This window comes from Carettochelys insculpta, chromosome 17 (genome assembly GCF_033958435.1).
Source record: "Carettochelys insculpta isolate YL-2023 chromosome 17, ASM3395843v1, whole genome shotgun sequence".
NCBI lineage: Eukaryota > Metazoa > Chordata > Testudines > Carettochelyidae > Carettochelys > Carettochelys insculpta.
In genome coordinates this window covers 27,984,031-28,001,963 of record NC_134153.1, presented here as the reverse complement: position 1 = coordinate 28,001,963, position 17,933 = coordinate 27,984,031, and the positions used below count along the sequence as shown (strand labels likewise).

Genomic DNA, 17,933 nt, shown 5'->3' with positions numbered 1-17,933 from the left:
TAGTTTATAAATCTTTATATACTAAAGATTGGGAACAGCAAGATTTTGGGTAAGACCTGATATATGTTGACTTGGGAATATCACTGGTCCTTTGGGATCAGAAGAACCTTTAATTGTAGACATGGGTTTTCATAAACCACTTGTCCCAGTAAGGAGTGCCAGTGGGTGGTGATAATGGAGACCTGGTACATCAGAGATAATTACTTGTATGACTTTGTTATCTAGTGTGCTGAAACAGAAGTTTTTATGCTACTTTACAAGTGAGAACACCCATTTTAGGCATGGCTGCCTCATTTGAGCAATTCACCTTGAATAGACACTCTCACTAAAGAGCTTTGGTTTTATATTTAAAAAATGCAGAAGGACAAAAAGCTAGAAAATTGGCTAGTTCAGTACCTTTTTGAGTTTCATTAGTTTGTAATTAAACAGAGTGCATACAGCCAGAAACAAAAACTATTCAATCTTTATGAAACCTCATGACAAGCTTGCAAACAAACCCATATCCAAAATTCATCACTGAAGTCAGATTAGAAACAAAAAGTCTTTATTGCAGATTTGTATTGCTATCTCCCCATATTGCTTTTTAATATGTTTTATTTTCAAAATAAAGTTAAGTAAAGCCCCACATTAAACATGAATTACCTTCGTTAGTGTCAATCAGAATAAGATCTCAGAGCCCAGTTTGAACAAAGTCATTGATTCAATAACTTTTTGAAGTATAAATAAGTTAAAACCATAAGACTGACAGTACTACAAAAGCCAGTAATGATCCAACAGGGATTGGAGAGCAAGCATCCCTAGACGGGATGAATCTTCTTATTATTACATATTTTAAAAAGTGGAAGTACTTATGGCATTAAAACATATTTAAAAAAATTTCAATGCTCTGTTTAACAACTTGCATAGAGCGAGACAGTGTTGGCAAGTTGCCACCCTCCTCACACACAGATACCAGCATGCACCGTAAGAATCAGCAACCAGTAGTAAAGGATTGTGCAGTGAGCTCAGAGCTCCAGTGTTTTATAGCCAACTCCACAGTTGCTTATTTGAACAGTGAAGCATCTCGGAGATTGAATAGGCTCGTGCTGATTTCACCCCTCTGTTTTATGTGGCAGCTTGTATAACTTTCAGGCAAACGTCCCCTTCGGGAGAGGATAGCAACCATATGGCTCAGTTTGGACCGGATAACAGAGTAGTGGAACTGCCTCTCTTTATGCAGATTTTGGAAGTACTCTGTCTTCTGGCTCCCAGAGTATTCAGTGGACCTCAGTGATGACAGTGAACTGGTGGAGCTTGCCAGAGAACACTGGGAAGATGATGAAGAAAGGGACCGTGAACTAGAAGATGTGGACTTTCCAGATGAAGGCGATCCTTCTTTAGATTGTTGTCGCTGAAACAGAGGCTCTTGTACACTCTCCTTGCCTGTCTGTGTCATGGCACTCTTCTGTGGTACTGCTGTTTGAGTGCCTGTCATTCTAGCATCAACAGATGTTTGGGTACCACATGCTACCATCACAACACTAGTTTGTGTGACAGCATTAGATAGAGTCACATTGGGCTTTTTCTCCCCAGGTTCAGTTTGAGTGGATGTGCTGTTCACCTCCTTTGGTTTCATGATGGCCTCATGACTTCCAAAGCAGTCCTCTTTACCAGTGTAGGAAGGCCTCAAGTTACAGGATGTGCCTCCTTCAGCATCATCAACCAAATCAGTTATTTTCAGTCGTTTTTTGGGAGTGCTTGACAGTCTGGCCAATTCTCCTCTCAAGAGGTTTCCTATAGCGTAGTCTTTAGGGGATTTTGTTCCATGGACCAGATCAAATATTCCACTGCTCCTGCAACTGGGTGGCAGTTCAAAGTTGATTGGCTTTGACTGTGCATAAAGGATCCTGAACTGCAGGTCAAAGTGTTCAACCACTTGGCCGGACAGCAGCAACAAGTTACTGCTGTTCAGCTTCCCATCAGTCCATGTGAAGCTATTGGGGGAAAAAACCCACAAGTTTTACAGTTAGTTTCCCTTTAATCAGTACATTAGAATGACTATTACCGTTCTATCCACTAGGTGACAAGGATTTATTAGGAGGCCGAGTCTCTAACTTTGTGCTAGGGCAGCTCATCCAGTAAAGTTCTCATGCCATGAATGAGACTTTGTGCCACAGTGATCTAGTCTTACAGTTAATTATACAGAACCCAGGTGAGATAATGCATTGTTGCGTTTTCAGAAACCCACCACACACTTAGATGACATCTCTGATTCAGCAGCAAAAACTGAGGGATATGTAGGATTGACCTTCCACAACAGGCTGTGTGTGTTAGAATACAAGTCAGAAGTTCCCCAAAATTGGAGAAGTTAATGAAATAGCATAATAGGGACCAGACCCTGCCAGAAACAAGGTTTTCCTCCTCACGACCCTTTTCAATTAAGCTAAATGCTCAACTGAAATGCAGACACTCCGAGAAATTAACCTACCAAACATATGGTGAGGGGACAAACACACCAAAGAAGTAGCAGGAACACTATATCATGAGACTTGTCCCAAATGAACAAACTACATTGTCTGCAGAAGCCCAAAGCAACATGGGCATTCCAATTAAACCACCCAGGTCCAGAGGGCATTTTCTATAGACAGTTTGACAACAAATTAATCTAACGCCAGTCATCTCCCCCAACATTATACAAGGCTGACTCAAGAAGTTCATGCAGCATTAAACAGTAGAACTACCATTATAGCTTTTGATCCCATCCTGTACTTTTCATATTAAGTCTTGCAGAAATCTCCTACCTCAGGCACCTTAAAAAATGCAAAGGCTCCCAGTACTTACCTATAAGAACCTGTTGTCACTTTAATGCCATCAATTAACATGAATTTCTCATGGACTTTCCCAACAATTTTGGCTCCTGACCTCGTGTAGTAAGTGTTCCCTGTTATAGTTCGAACTCTCATCAGCTGTTTGAAAGAAAATAATTGAATCAGTTCTCTTCCACATATAAACCACACAATGTAGGAAAGAGGAATGAATCTGAATTCTTTAGTACTACTTACTGGCCAACAAGTGTTGATACTTAGTGACATAATTATTGTTTAGGACATCAGCATAGAAGCAAGTGTGGCTCATGGTGCACATCTTTACACAAGTCATGTTCCAGATCAGAGATGTCACAGTTTGCAGAGATGGTCTAATTCCATTTTTAATTATTGGTCGTTAGTCAAAGCACAGGTTAGGACTACAGTAAACCCTCACTTTATGCATCTTCAGGTTGCGTGACACTCACTTTAACGTGAGGTTTCACAGAGTTTGAAGATGCGGGGCTGTCAGCCTGCCTAGCTTCTGGCAGCTACATGCAGCTAGGCAGGCAAAGAGTCCCTTCCCGCTGCCTTCCCACAGTGGCGCTAGGCACCACTCTGGTCAGGTAGGGCGAAAGCTTTTAGCTCACTTATCTGCTCACTGCTGTGGGCAGCCAGGTGGGCTCAAACCCCCTTGCCAGAGCAGCACTGCTGTCAAGCTGACAGTGGCTCTGCTCTGGGAAAATAGCAAGAAGGGTTTTAGCACCACTGGCTGCAGGCAGCTAGGAGGGCTAAAATCCCCTTGACCCCCCACCCCTGGATGAGCTCCCCTCCAGAGCCCCAGCTCAGCCCCAACCCACGCACAGGCCTCCCAGCCCCTAGTGCACTACAGCCCCGCACAGGGCTCAGGCTCCAGCCCCCAGTGTGGCACACAGGGCTCAGGCTCCAGCCCCCCCACAGACCCATATCAGCTCCAGTCTCCTGCTTCCCCTGCAGCCTTAACCCACCCCAAGCTTAACCCCTTGGCCCCAACCCACCCCCAAAGCCCCCTAAACTTATCCAAAATTTGGGATTTGTGTGGGTTACAAGGAACGCAACCTCACGCACCCCGAGGGAATACTGTACACTGAAACTCCCACCTGTGTCAACTGGAGGGCTGTGCAATGATCCAAGGTAGAAATGGCCTCGTCAGTAGTAACTGAACTTTAAATATTTAGTGATTTGCTACCAGATTTCCCAATGAGTGTTGCTGAGTGTGACAAAGGCTTTCCCTCAGGGTTATCATTATCTCTTCCCTATATTTACCCCCCAACCACCTTTTGTCTCTCTGCATTTTCTTCCCTGAAGGAGCTTCCAAATTGTACCCTCTTTCTCAGTCTGTCCTCCAGTGTCAGTGGGTTTTAGCACCAACCTCTCAGTGAGTGTCAATCAGGCGCAGGGGAGCTCACATTTCAGCATATCCAAAAACTTAAGGCAACACCACATAGATTTGTGCGTGGATCATTCCTCAGCCACAAGAGGCAGAATGTTTTCATTATAATAATTGAAGTGGATTCTGAAGAACTGGAACATTGCCCATGACCCACATGGCTACATCCTGTGTCAGACATATGTCACTTCATTCAAAAAAGCACACGTTACGAGGGTGGGGGAGAGAACAAATGCTACAAAAGCCACCTACATTGTCGTATTGTTTGCTTGCAGGGCTTGTTCTATTTATTAGCAGACTCACTTGAGCAGAAGTCACTGTGCAAGTAGTCCTCTAGCATGCAAGTTCATCAGGACAAGGATAGTCCCTTCCTATACATATGGCACTCAGCACAGTAGGGCTGCTCACTCTGTGACCTCTGCTTTGTATTGCAATGCAATATAGATAAGTTGGGATAAGGGCAAATGCGCTTCTTCAGCATGGCTCATGCTGGCTTAGGAAACCTATTCTGTTGAGTTAGTGCAGGGTCCATGTTCAAATCCTGCAGCTTTACCCCCCCAGCCACTGGGATATGCAGAGGCTTCCAAGGAAAGAGTATATAAAACAAAGTCCAGGCAGCATGTGAAATACAAGTGTGTTTTTCCAAAGTTTATGCTATACTTTACCACAGAAAACTCCACTGAAACTTACACCTTCCTGCTCAGGATAGACTCTTAGACTTTTGCACATTTCCATGAAGTGAGGTAGGAAATCTTGGTCCAGAAGGATGTAGACTGGGACCTTCCGCTTTGTATAGGCTTCCTGAAGGTCGCTGAAGATATCAGTATCTGTGAAGGAATCCATAACCAGAGCGATCACCTGCAGAAATAGATAAAGCCTATGAGGCCCTGCGTCTCATACAAGTAAACATGACTTTACCTGCCTAGATCAGCAGCTCCCCAGTCGGTTCTCATTAAACAGTATTATACAGCTGGACACATTTCCCTTTCATGCTTTTTTTTTTGGCAAAATAATTGTTGTATTCCCTTACTTTAGTCAAGCCCACTGTGCCCCAGAGCATACAGGATTATTCCCACCCCAGTTGATGGTCTCACAAGTTAGTTTGCTTATCTGCACAGCCTTGCATAACAGCATCTTATTTCAGCACCTGGGGAACTGGTGTGGCACAGTCAGCATTCTTTCAGAGCTGGCTCCACTCCCTTGCTCCCAGATATGCTGGGTGGAGCGCCTCCTGTTGCACAGGTTTGCCTTAGCCCTAAAGTTGCTGATCTGTGCACTGTAGCATGGGAAAGTTTTGCTGTAAAAGCTTCTGTCTAGACTGGACAGGCTAATGCACCTATTCCTGGAGTAACTGACCATCTCACAAGCAGCTGTGAATTTATCCTCACATCATGTCAGTGTGCAAGGGTTATATCACCATCCCCATGCACACAGAGATTAAGCCACTTACCCATGGCCCCAAAGGGAGTCTGGGGCAGGCCTGGGAACTGAGTCCTGACAGAGCCAGGTATTAACTGTTTGAATTTCAGTCCAGTGCCTTCACCAGAAGATCATTCCAGCAGCATTTGCACTATTGCACACTGTTAATAATTCCCCTAGCATAACCAGGGCTCAAGATAGGAAAGCCCTTCTCTTCGAGGCCACTAAGAATTAGAACCACAGCCATGAATACTCTAGCAACCCCTAGGTCACCACAGAGCGAGGTAAGCACATTTACCTTGGGGATGAGGGAGATGAGGAAAAGAATTCAGGTTGATAGTTTTTGCCAATATTCTAAAGCACCAGTACATCCTGGGAGAGCAGCTATACAAGTAATGCAAGTTTATGGGAGTTGTGCTTATTCAGTGTATCATCAACCCCTCACTCCTCTCACCTGCCCTCCACCCAGCAAGGCAGATATGGGTTCATGGCATAACCACTACTTGTGCAGCATTGCTCACAAGCACAGAGTTACCTCCCATAAATACAGAGGCTGATTCATTATAGGGCTCTTTTACATACTTTGCTTTATCTAATTCTTGACTCCCCCTCCTTCTACCCCTCTGCTCTCTGATTTGCTCACCTTGATAATTTTTCTGATTTGTCCACCTTGATTACTATTTTTGGTCCTCTGTGCCTTAAAATATTGAGTTTGTTCTGGTCTGGCTATGGTCTGAAGAAGTGGGTCTGTCCCACAAAGCTCACCACCTAAAATGATTTTGTTAGTCTTTAAAGTGCTACTAGACTGCTTTTTTGTTTTCAGAGACTTTAATTTGTCATCCTACCCTGTTTAAAGTACTGGTAATTACAGTCTGCAGAAATACCCAGGCATTTTTAAACAGATTTGCTTTCTGAATATATCCTAACACGACTTTAGTGTAGGACACATTGGCAGAAATCACAACTTCAATGGGTATTGGAAAGATACCCACCAAAAGTAGATGAATTTTTTCCCCCCAACTCCATCATTTTCACTTGAATCCCAGTTCTAAGAGTCATGCATACCTGAGAGGAGCAGTACCATGTGATTTATGGGTCCAGTGAAAGAAAACAGATTGAACTTTAGCACTTGCAACTATCTACAATCCAAGAAGTATTCACAAGAGGTTGGTGAATAATTTAAGAAAACAAGTCGGTGAGACAAGGCCTACCCAGCAGAGGGAGGGGAGGGGAGGGGAAAAACCCAACACCCCCTCCCATTCAATTTTTGTCTACTTCTGCTTCCATTAAGTCAATGGTGTACCTAGTCCTATACCTATCTCAGAGCTGGAAGGGGTCTTCAGGTCACTGAGTGCAGTCCCCTGTCCTCTCAGCAGGACCTATCACCATCTCTGGAAGATGGATTAAAAGGAGGAGGGGAAAAAAAAAAATCTGCCCCAGACCCCTAAATGGCCCCCTCAAGGATTGAGCTTACAATGCTGGGTTTAGCAGGCCAATGCTCAAACCACTGAGCTACCCCTCCCCTTAAAAAAGAAGCAGCCCTTTTTGAAATTCAAAAGGGAACTGTTAAGCCAGAAATGGGGCCTTTTGGAAAGCCCATTCTAAATTGGTCAGACAAGTCATGGGCCACACCTTCACCAACACTCGCAATTTGAAAAGTGCCACTAGCAACTGTGCTTTTAAAAGGTTTGTCTCCACTAGTCAAAAACTGACATCTAGCCCCAGCTCATCTCCAGCTCCCAGGACTCAGGCCAAGTGTGGTGCACACCTTAAGGCTGGGACTGAAGCACAGCCTCTAGGACCCTGCCAGGAAGAGTATCAGAGCTCAGGCTGTGGCTGGAGCCTGCGTATGTACACACCCAGCCCAAGTCAGCAAGCACAGCTGTCTTATAGTATATACTTCCCCCCAGGCCCCCCCCACCTTTCCCTTTGCATACTTGAACTACAGCGGCAGACACTAAAATACCAGTGGGTAGACACAATCTTTCTGGTTCACAGGGTTCAAGTGACATTCTTGGGAAAGCTAGTGACTGCATTATGCTCACACTTTCTGGCTTCAGGGCATTTCTGCCAGTGCCTCAGTCACTAAGGGCCCCAAGGTTCAAATCAAATCGTGATCTCACCAGTTGTTAGGCAATAATAATCAGCTGCTTTTGACAGTCATGTCTCACCGATTAATTATGTTTTGTCCAACATATCTACACCCTTCCCTCTTTTGGGTATGTGCATGACCTCAAGCGAGAAGTTCATTAATCCCCTCTTCCCCCATATACAAGCCTCACTCTTTGAGAGTTTTTTTGGTATACGTTGTGACTATCTAGCTGCACAGCCTTACAACTAGGAAAATGGCAATACTGCTCCCTGGACTGACCATCGGAAGAGTAATTATGATCCATTTGGCCAATGTTTCTTCCTCCAGGTGGTCACTTGTGCTGCAAATGAGCTCCTCAGTTCAACAAACAGTAGCGCTCACCGAGATCTGAAGTGGCATTGGAACCCTGACCTCGTCCACCCATGTCATAGAACCACTTGTCTACCCCCTCAACTGTCCCTTTAGTCTGGAGGGAAATATGCATCCAGAGACAATTAAGCCTGGTTATAAGGCTATGGAAAGGGAGGGAAAAGAGTGAATTCCATGAAGAGACAGACTGCATTTACAGTTTTCGCAAAAAGTTATTAGGAACCTGGTTTTCTATGGCATATTACAGATGTACACCATACGAAGCTGTTTGCATGCAGGCATGGGTACATACTAGACCAGAGAAGTTGCCTGGAAGCTGGGTGTGTAAGTGGGTGGGCAGGAAAAGAGACAGACATTCTGTCCTTGGATCAAACTGCTCATGGCCTACAGAAGTCAAGGGACTTTTCACACAAATAAGGTGGAGGACTCTTGGGTAGTTGCGTTCCACCCCCTAAATACTGGTTACCTTTTCTTAAGCCTGGTCTACACTAGGTGGTTAGGTCAAATGTAGCTGACTTGGGTCACTTTTCTAAGCAGTTGGTGCACACTACAGGGTCTGTTCCACTGACTTAAAGGTGTCCCAAAAGTTGAAACACTTGTGGCAGAGGGTACATATCACTACTTTGATTGGCTGGAATTCTGGCCAGTCAGAGCAGCAGATGGTACTACCTCGGAGCAAAGGGAGGGAACACAGAGCCATGCCCATCTGGCAGTAAGCAGGTAAGTGTACCCTCACCACCCACACCCATTGTCCCTCAAACAGTCCTGCACCCCTCCCACACAGGACCCCACTCCCACCTCCTTCCTGCAGTCCCTCCCACCCTGCTCCTGCTCCCTCATCTCCACACACAGATCCCCTCCCTCTCCCGTAAACCCCCCCACCCTCAGCCCATTCCTGTAGCCACTCCCACCCAGAACCCCACACGCAGCCTGCTCCTGCACCCCACTCCAGCCCAGATCACCCAGTGCACGCCCACATCACTTGTTCCCAGGCAACTCCCGCACCCTCCCTCCTGGCCAGATCCCATAGCTCTGCCATAGGTCAGCTGCCCCAACCTGAAGATGTTTCTGCCCACCCTTTACAGGATGATCCAGGCCTCCACTTTAGTGTGCATTCTAGGCCACAGGAGCATGTGTTGCTTCAGGTGAACAGTGTGACCAGTTTCTGTCATTGAAGGGTGACTGTCCAGTACAGCGGGGTGTAAGTTGCTCAGTCTCCTGCTGTTACCTTTCCACGCACCAGCTACACACACGTTGTGACAAGCTGGTTTAATAGCTGCACCTCCTTTGTTATTTGCAGTACCTCAGTCACTATTTTACTTCTCTAAACTGGAGTTTTAATCCCTCCTTGTAAACAATGGAGCAGGTGAGGGCAAGATACAGGCTTGTGCCATACTGTGTGTGGAGCTACTGCTGCAAGGGGCACATGGTGTGCAGATGCAGACACTAGCTCTAGCAGCTGTGCACTTTCAGTGGCATGTGGCAGACAGCCCACTTGAGGGCCCCCCTGAGCTGGTAGGCAGGAGCTGCCTACTACTGTAAGTACCTCCAGACCAGAGCCTGCACTTCACCTCCCTCCAACTCTCCGTCCCAGGTCAAAACCCAGACCTCCCTGAACCTTAACACACACTCCATAGCGCTCTCCTAGGTCAGAATCCTTTTCTGCACCCATACCTGCTCCTGGGCCCTGTCCCCCCTCCTGAATCCCAGTCCCCTGCCCCAAGCTCCATTCTGCACTTAACCTCCAGCACTATCAGTTACCCAGCTCCTGAAGGGCCCCACCCCACCCATCAAAAATTATTGCCCCCTGGAAAATAGAGAATGCTACTTTAGCAACCTTTCCTGAAGCACAACAGCTGGAATTGATTAGCCCCTCAAGGCACTGACCTGGCCTGATTTAGCAACTTTCCTATGTGATTAAAAAGCCAAGATAAAGAAACAATTGCTCCCAACATTTGGGAACATCTGCGCAGACTTGGGGCATTTCATAACAGAGGTAATCCCTGAAGAAGAGGCCAGTCTCATATGGTTTGAGTTATGTACAAGTCACAGCAAGCAATTCTGATTTCAAGTCGCTTCTGGCACCTCTGACTTGTAGGAGAGGTGGGTTTGCCCCAGCAGATAGGATTATCCAGTAACACTGCCCTGGCTGAATCGGAGACTTCTAGAATTCGTATCAGTGCTGAAGTAATATGCTGGAGTTAAGTACATTGCTGAATACTCTGAAGTGTTTCTAGCCATCCCACCACCTCTGGACTTCACCTTCCTGGGTGAAGTACATTTCCACTGGACTAGTCAAAGTTACTTCTTGTTGCATGTCCACATCTACCTCCGAACCACTCAACCCCACTCCTTCCACTGTGCATGTGTTAGTTAGGTACAGAAACACAGAAAAGTGCTGGGCAGACCACAACTCAGAGCCAAGCACAAGTAGATCTGTGTTTTCATTCAGGTATTTTAGATTTTCCACAGCCACCTCTAGGACAGGACTTCCTGGCATTTAGTAGCCAGCCTAGTTATGGGCTTGTTCCATCCCTTCAGGCCTACAACTCTGCCAGCTCTTCTTTAACCCCTGAGTCAGGGACCTGCTGTTACTATTGAATAAGCCCTTGACCCATCCAGCCATGGCCAATGGGAGCAGTAGGGGACAGTGTGAGCAGAGCCACATGTTCTGTGGGCGAGCAGAGCCACCCCTCCTCTGCATAGACTTTCCCCACCTCCTACATAGTCCCACACCTGCAACTTGTGCCTACACCCTCTCACCCCCCTACACAACCTCCCCATTCCTGCACCCTTGCACCATCCAGACCCTGTACCCCCCCCGATCCCAAGCAGACCCCTCTTCCAGAGGGAGCCCCTCATTTTTGGCCCCATGTCAAAGCACAGGGAGCCCCACAAAATTTACTAGCCCTGGTCCTCCAGAAGTATTAATCTGGCTGTAGGGGAGTGTGGTGTCTCAGTGGGGGGGAACACATCAAAGAGAGTTGTTCCTCCATGCCCCCACCCCATGCTTCTCATTTGTGTGTGGCTTGACACTGATTTTCCTATGAATCAGTGGCCCCACCCCGCAGAAAAGGCTCCTCACTCCTGCTCTGTACACTGCATATAGAAGCAAGCGAGACATACCACGGTAAGAAAGGAAGAAAATAAACTCTTTCTATCTCCCAGTTTATGCCCTAAAGTCAAACCTGGCAGTGCGAGGCAGGTAATGAGCAAGACTTTCAGTTGTTGGATGCCCACTTGGTTCTTAGCATTGTAGGACCTTAGGCTCTGCTTATGCTACAGTTACACAGCTATGGTGTTGCACCTATACTGCTGTAGTGCCACCGAAGACGGTTTGTTCTTTGACTATGGAAAAACACCTGTCCAAAGGAGTTAATACACATCTCCAGGCAGTAGTAGCTTTGTTAATGGAAAAATTCTATCAACTTAACTGCACTTCTGAAGATTAAGTTGATATAGCTGCGGCAGGAGAGGTGTGAACATTTCTCAGCCCAGAGTGGACAAAGCTTATAGGAACTATGGTTGTCCAGAGATCTGGGCACTACTTCAGTGGCGATAAACAGCTATTCTAAATGTTACTCCACTGTGACAAAACAGCATCGAGCCCATTGATCTAGCAATAGTAGGATAGAAGTGAAAGTTTTTGGTCATGTTAATCAGCCACATGAGGTGAAGGGCCTGGTTTAAAATGTCTAACTGTAACCACCAGAAACAAATGCTTTCCCACTGGCTCAGTCACTGGTGGAAAAACCCAGTAATTGTGATAGCCTCAGTTGCTGAGAAATCTGCTAGACTCTACACAGGGGCTCAGTGTTACTTTGCTGCACCACTAGTAGGCATTGGATGTCAAAGTGACAAGTCCCCCTGCAACACCATTCCTTGGATACTAGCTACTAGAATAAATAGATTATACTTGCTTTTTTCCCCCCCACCTCAGACATCTGGCTGATGGGGAGAAGCAGCACAAACATGCAAATACAGCAGAACAGAACATAAAGGACTTCTAGGTTGTCTTTTTGCCAGCTTCCATTTTAGGCATCTTCAATCCCACTTGCCAAAAAGCTAAATCAGTGTGAAATTGACATGATTTGACAGTTTCATAGCTCCTTGGGGGCTCCCATTGGCAGTGGTGACACTGGCTAGCATGAGGTGTAGTTTTACTCTACTGATGCAGAGCAAGAGATATAAACATCAATTATCTACAGACTAAAGAGCTGAGGAGTGGAGGGGAATCACAACATTGTTATGGCCTAAAGGGTTCACCCTTCAATGGCAGAAACTGGTCACATACACAGAATGGGAAGTGACTGTCTAGGAAAGAGTATGGCAGAAAGATCTAGGGGTTATAGTGGACCACAAGTTAAATATGAGTCAGTGTGATGCTGTTGCAAACAAAGCAAACATGATTCTGGGATGCATTAACAGGTGTGTTGTGAACAAGACAAGAAGTCATCCTTCCGCTCTACTCTGCGCTGGTTAGTTCTCAGCTGGAGAGGCAGTTCTGGGCACTGCATTTCAAGAAATATGTGGAGAAACTGGAAAGGGTCCAGAAAAAAAAAGCAACAAGAACGATCAAAGGTCTAGAGAACATGACCTATGAAGAAAGGCTGAAAGAATTGGGCTTGTTCAGTTTGGAAAAGAGATAAGGGTGGACATGATAGGGGTTTTCAGGTATCGAAAAGGGTGTCATAAGGAGGAGAGAGAAAACGTGTTCTTCTTGGCCTCCGAGGATAAAGCAAGAAGCAATGGGCTTAAACTGCAGCAAGGGAGGTTTAGGTTGGACATTAGGAAAAGTTCTCGACTGTCAGGGTGGTCAAACACTGGAATAAATTGCCTAGAGAGGTTGTGGAATCTCCATCTCTGGAGATATTTAACAGGTTAGATAAATGTCTATCAGGGATGGTAGAGACAGTACTTGGCCCTGCCATGAGGGCAGGGGCTGGACTCTATGATCTATCAACGTCCTTTCTAGTCCTAGCATTCTATGATTTGTAGATAAAATCCTGGTGCATCAGTGGGAAGCTACCTCAGCAAGATCTTAGAAAAGCAACACAGCATCTACTATGGAGCTGCATAAGACAAGATCTGTAGGCACTTTTGCCCAAGACAAACTTCAGCTCATAAGCAATGGAACACTGGAGTGAAAAGATTTGTAATGTCTTGGCAAGCAGCATAAAGGGAGGATGGAATTTTACCTTTATGTAATTAACAGTTACATCGCTTGAAGGGAAACAATTAATGAGCGAGTCCCTGATCCAAAACAGATCCTCAATAAAAAAAATCTAGGGCGTTTAAAGCATATGCAAGTTTGTGCATGATGTTTTTTCTACAAGATGGTAAAACAGATCAATGCATTAATAAAGTACTGTTTAATAGGTTTAGTTTTCTTTTTTTTAAAAAGAGTTCCTTTACCCTTTCTGCCATATAGAAACTATTTCTAAGAAAGAAGTGCTAAATTAATAACATTTTTAGTGTTAGATTTATAATTCTCTTAATCTTGCTAAGTTTAGTTTGACTCATTTGTTCTGAAGGAATTAAGCATCACGTGTTGAAACGATACACACATCCTAATATTCTGGCTAGACTAACATGTTAGATGCACAGTTCGTATTACATTAAGTGCAACTTTTGTACAGGGCTAGGCAAAGCTTCTGTTTTCTACAAGAAGTTGACATGACTAATTACAAAGAGAAAAAACCAGACACCACATGCTAAGCAAGGCATGTGCACAGGGCCATTCAGCCTTCACTTAAGCAGAGTGCTGCATACAGCATGGCAAGAATAAATGTCAGAAGGTCTGAGCATAGATTACATATAGTCTCCTGTGGAGTTTCATTCTCCTCATAGGAGAAAAGCTATTTCATATTCCATAGCTAAAGCAATTACGACACTAAAGATGTTCTCCTGCTGTAGTCCACATCAGCTGGAGGAGTCACTGTTAAGAGGTCTATGTCCACACAGCTTTAGACAGTCAACAGGTTTAGCCTCACAATGGGGCCAGTATTGGTCCCTGCTACACTCAAGACATGTTATAACCACTCAGGGTACAGCCGGGTGATGATCAGCCCTGACATCTCAGGTTGGGGGGGTTTATTTTGAGCTCTCATACCAGAGTCCTAAAGCAGGGGTTCTCAACAAAATTTTTGGTGGTCTCAAAGCGAGGCCATTAACTCTTGAGGCAATTTAGATAATTCTTCCTAAAATACTTACATCAGCTTTACGGAAAATATCCACATCTTGTCCAAATTTATGGATGGATATAAGGTTGGTTTCTGCAGACTCAAATCGTATTAAAAGTAATGTACGGTTGTCTATACTCCTCACTGGACGAGAGCAGAACAGAACCACAAATAAGGTGCTTTGCCAGTTCTTGCCTCTTCCCCTGCTCCCATTTTGCTTCTTTGGTTGCTTTTTTAGACTTGCTATCTAGTAAGTCTGTTGTGAAAAGCCATATTAATAAACATACAAATCAGTTTTAGAGCAGACTAACTCAGCTCTGCCAAGCCTGGGGACAAATTAAGCCCCTGGACAGGGAAGGATGAGCTTGGGTTAGAGTTGGGAACACAGCCTGAAGCCCCAGGGCTGGAGCCTGCCATCTGAATGTGCAAGCCTGAATCCCAGAACCTGTGACACTCACTGGCTGCCTGCTCCTTCAGCTTGTGTGTCTGCAGAGACGGGACAAGGCCCAGGCACTATGTACAGCCCTTGGGTTATAGCAGCAAGAAAAGTCCCCGACAACACATGGGAATAAAACTACAGCTTTAGCTCAGCCTGTTTCAGTGCCGCCTTCCCTCCTCTCTCACACTTGACATACATCTTAACACACAGCCAAACATTCCCTCAGTTTGGATTACATTAGACTGGTTGGGGAGGCCCAAATGTTAGTTTGGGCAGGCAAGGATACTCTCCCCACTTGCAGCCCAAGAATCTGAAGCCCCAGGCATGACCTAAAAGGGTTCCCTCCAGACAAGCACAGGGCAATACTTTTTGATCAGTGGTCCCAAGCATTTGTAAGTGGTCAAGGGCTACAGAGATCAGACCTCCCTGGTCTGGCACCCACAGGACCTGAGCAGTCCCTGAAGAGGGAGTTTGTCAGACCACGGGATGTCAGGCCACTCCAGGCCGGCCCACCGGGGGGTTCCGCTCCCCACCAGGAGTGCCGTCTCTGCCAGACCGCTGAGCTTCCAGCCACTGGCTACCACTGTGGCTGGGCTCTCTGGACAGATCATGGATGTTAGTGGACCAGAGAGGTTCAGCATGTACTTTTCTATGCTATTAATGGAGGAGGTGCAGGAAGGGGCTCGGGGCAGGGGGTTGGGAGGCAGTTTGGATGCAAAAGTGGGTGCTGACCTGAGGCAGGAGTTTAGGAGGGATGCAGAGGGTTTGGACTGTGACAAAGGCAGGAAGTTGAGGTGCAGAAAGGAGTAGGGTGCCAGGTGCAGGCTCTGACTGGGAGACCCTTACCTAGGCAGCTCCCAGCCAGCAGCTCAGTGGGACCCTTGGGCAGGCTCCCTCCTTGCAGTGCTGCCACATGCTACTCAAAAACTGTCCAGCTGCTGGGGTCAGCATCTCTCTGTAGGGTACACACCATGGATGCAGGGGGGGCTCTGCCAGCTGCCTGCACCCACGAACACAACACAGCCAACTTCCATCAGCCACAAACCAGGCAACAGGAGCTGCAAAGATTGTGCTGTGGGAGTGCGGCTGCACAGGGAGAGCCTCTCCCCAGAGGGAGCAGATGCAGCGCAGACATGCACATGCTGGCTCCAGCAGCTGGATGCCTTGAGCAGTGTGTGTGGGCATGGCGGGCAAGGAACCCACCCAAAGTTCTACTGGGCTGTAGAACCTTGGCAGCCCGCACTTTGCCCACCTCAGGTCCAGACCCATGAGTTGTGCATCATCCCTGCCCTGTAAAAGGGCAACTCAGGTTACACCCTGCAGCTGTAATCGGCAAACTAGACTGTTTTCAAACATCCTCCAGAATGTAAGTCATTCCCAGCTGCTTCTGTTTGAACTGCATCCAGCCTGCCCTTGGCTCTTGCCAGCTTTACCATCATAACCAGGTGACCCCAAAATTTTGCCCCAGGAACATATGACCTGTCCATACAAATAGATTAAGTCCATTATTCCTTTAAGAGATTCATCAGCACCCCAAATGAAGTTACCCAAACTCTTCTGTTTGAGCACACAGTGCTGGATTAAAAGAAGCAAAACAAGTTTATTAACTACAGAGAGATTTTCAGCGAGCACCACTAATGAGGCATGGAAGTCAGAAACCGTTCCAAGAAAAATAACACTTTTCACAGCTTTCAGCCCCCTCCCACACTTTAATAGCTTTTTCCATCTCTTCAGGTGAGAGTGAAGATGAGGGCACTGGACGCACACGCGGGGCCTTTGTCCCCGCCTTGACAAACGTTTGCAGCTGAGACTCAGAGACAGCCTGTGGGTAGGATGCTTCCTGCTTCCCTCCCCACCACCCTGTCAGCTTCCTGCTCTTCCTATCCTTGGCGGTTCCGTTCACTGCTCAAACACCCAGGAGGGCTTTGTCTGCACTTGGGAGTTTAAAGCCAGCCCCAGCAGCGGGGCCGTGGCACCAGCGCTGGGAGAGAGCTCGCTCTCCAACCTTGTAGGGAAAGCACCGCCCGGAGGGGAGCAGCTCGCAGGGCGGGGAGCCCGTTCGCACTGGCCCTTTACAGCACAGTAACGTGAGAAACACCCCGCCTCACCCGCCGGCAGCAGCGGAGCTGTACGGACAAGCCCGGGCTCTGCGTGGAGATTTCCAACGGGTCAACACCCTACAGGGGAACCTAAGATCTCCCCTTAGGCCGTGCGGCCGCACTGCGCCGGCAGAGCCGCTGGCCGAGAGCGAACGAGGGGCTTGCAAACGACACCGCAGCAGGCGCAATGCGGCGTGCGGAGCGCGGCCGGGAGTTAATGGGGGGCGTTTAAGGAGATGAACGGGAAAACCATCCCGCAGCCGGGCGAGCGAGGGGCAGCCCCGGGGGCGCCGGGGGTTGTTCATGCTGCAGGGGGTTAAACTCTCCCCCGCAGCCCAACGCCGCTGGGGCTGGAGTAACCCCACACCAGGGAAGCGAGGAGCCGCCAGCCCGCGCAGGGGAGGGAAATCACTCCACGCCCGGGGGTGACGCCGCCAGCCGCCCGAACCGCGGAGCGCAGCGCGCCGGGCCGGGACTCACCTCGCGGGCCGAGCGGATCTGCCGGCGCACCGCCTCCTTGCAGCTATAGACGCTCTCCCCGAAGCCGGGCTGGAAAAGCGCCTCGGCGCGGGTGAGGCCGCGGAAGGAGCCGCTGGCGAAGGCCGGCCAGCCCAGCTCCAGCTCGGGCGGCTCCACGTCCGACTGCTCGGGGAAGTAGGTGAGCGAGGAGCCGTCCAGCGAGGCGCTGAGCGAGGGCTCGGCCACCCTGGCCTCGGGCTCGGCGGGCGGCGCGGCCGCCTGGAGGATGGCCTGGATCTCGGGCTCCGACAGGAAGCCGGGCACCTTCTCCCGGCGCAGGAAAGCCCGGAAAGCGGCGCGCCCGCCCGCCACCAGCTCCTCCAGCGCCAGCCGCTGCGCCTCGCTGTACAGCTCGGGCGAGCCGGGCTCCCCGCGGGGCCAGCGCCCGGGCGCGTCCTCCAGGCACTGGGACTGGTTGGCCATGGCGCGCCAGGCAGAGTCGCGCTGCTGCCGCTCCGGAGCCTTTTATAGGGAGTTTGAAGCCAAACGAGGAGCCGCCGCCGCCGGGGATTGGGGCAGCCGCTGCCCCGCCTCCCCCGCCCTGGTTGGCTGCTTTGAATGTGTCTGGCCGCCCCCGAGCCCCTCCCAGGGCTGGGCTGACC

General features: G+C 48.1%; 1 protein-coding gene across 1 annotated transcript; it reads right to left on the bottom strand.

Annotated features, from left to right (window-relative positions):
* Positions 1-582: 582 nt before the first annotated feature.
* On the bottom strand, positions 583-17,754 carry LOC142022207 (protein FAM83D-like). Its single transcript, XM_075011800.1, has 4 exons — positions 17,293-17,754; positions 4,903-5,070; positions 2,821-2,945; positions 583-1,973 (listed from the first exon to the last, which is right to left on the bottom strand). The coding sequence occupies exons 1-4, from the start codon at positions 17,752-17,754 to the stop codon at positions 1,043-1,045; spliced, it is 1,686 nt and encodes a 561-aa protein (XP_074867901.1). The 3' UTR covers positions 583-1,042.
* Between the last annotated feature and the right edge of the window lie 179 nt (positions 17,755-17,933).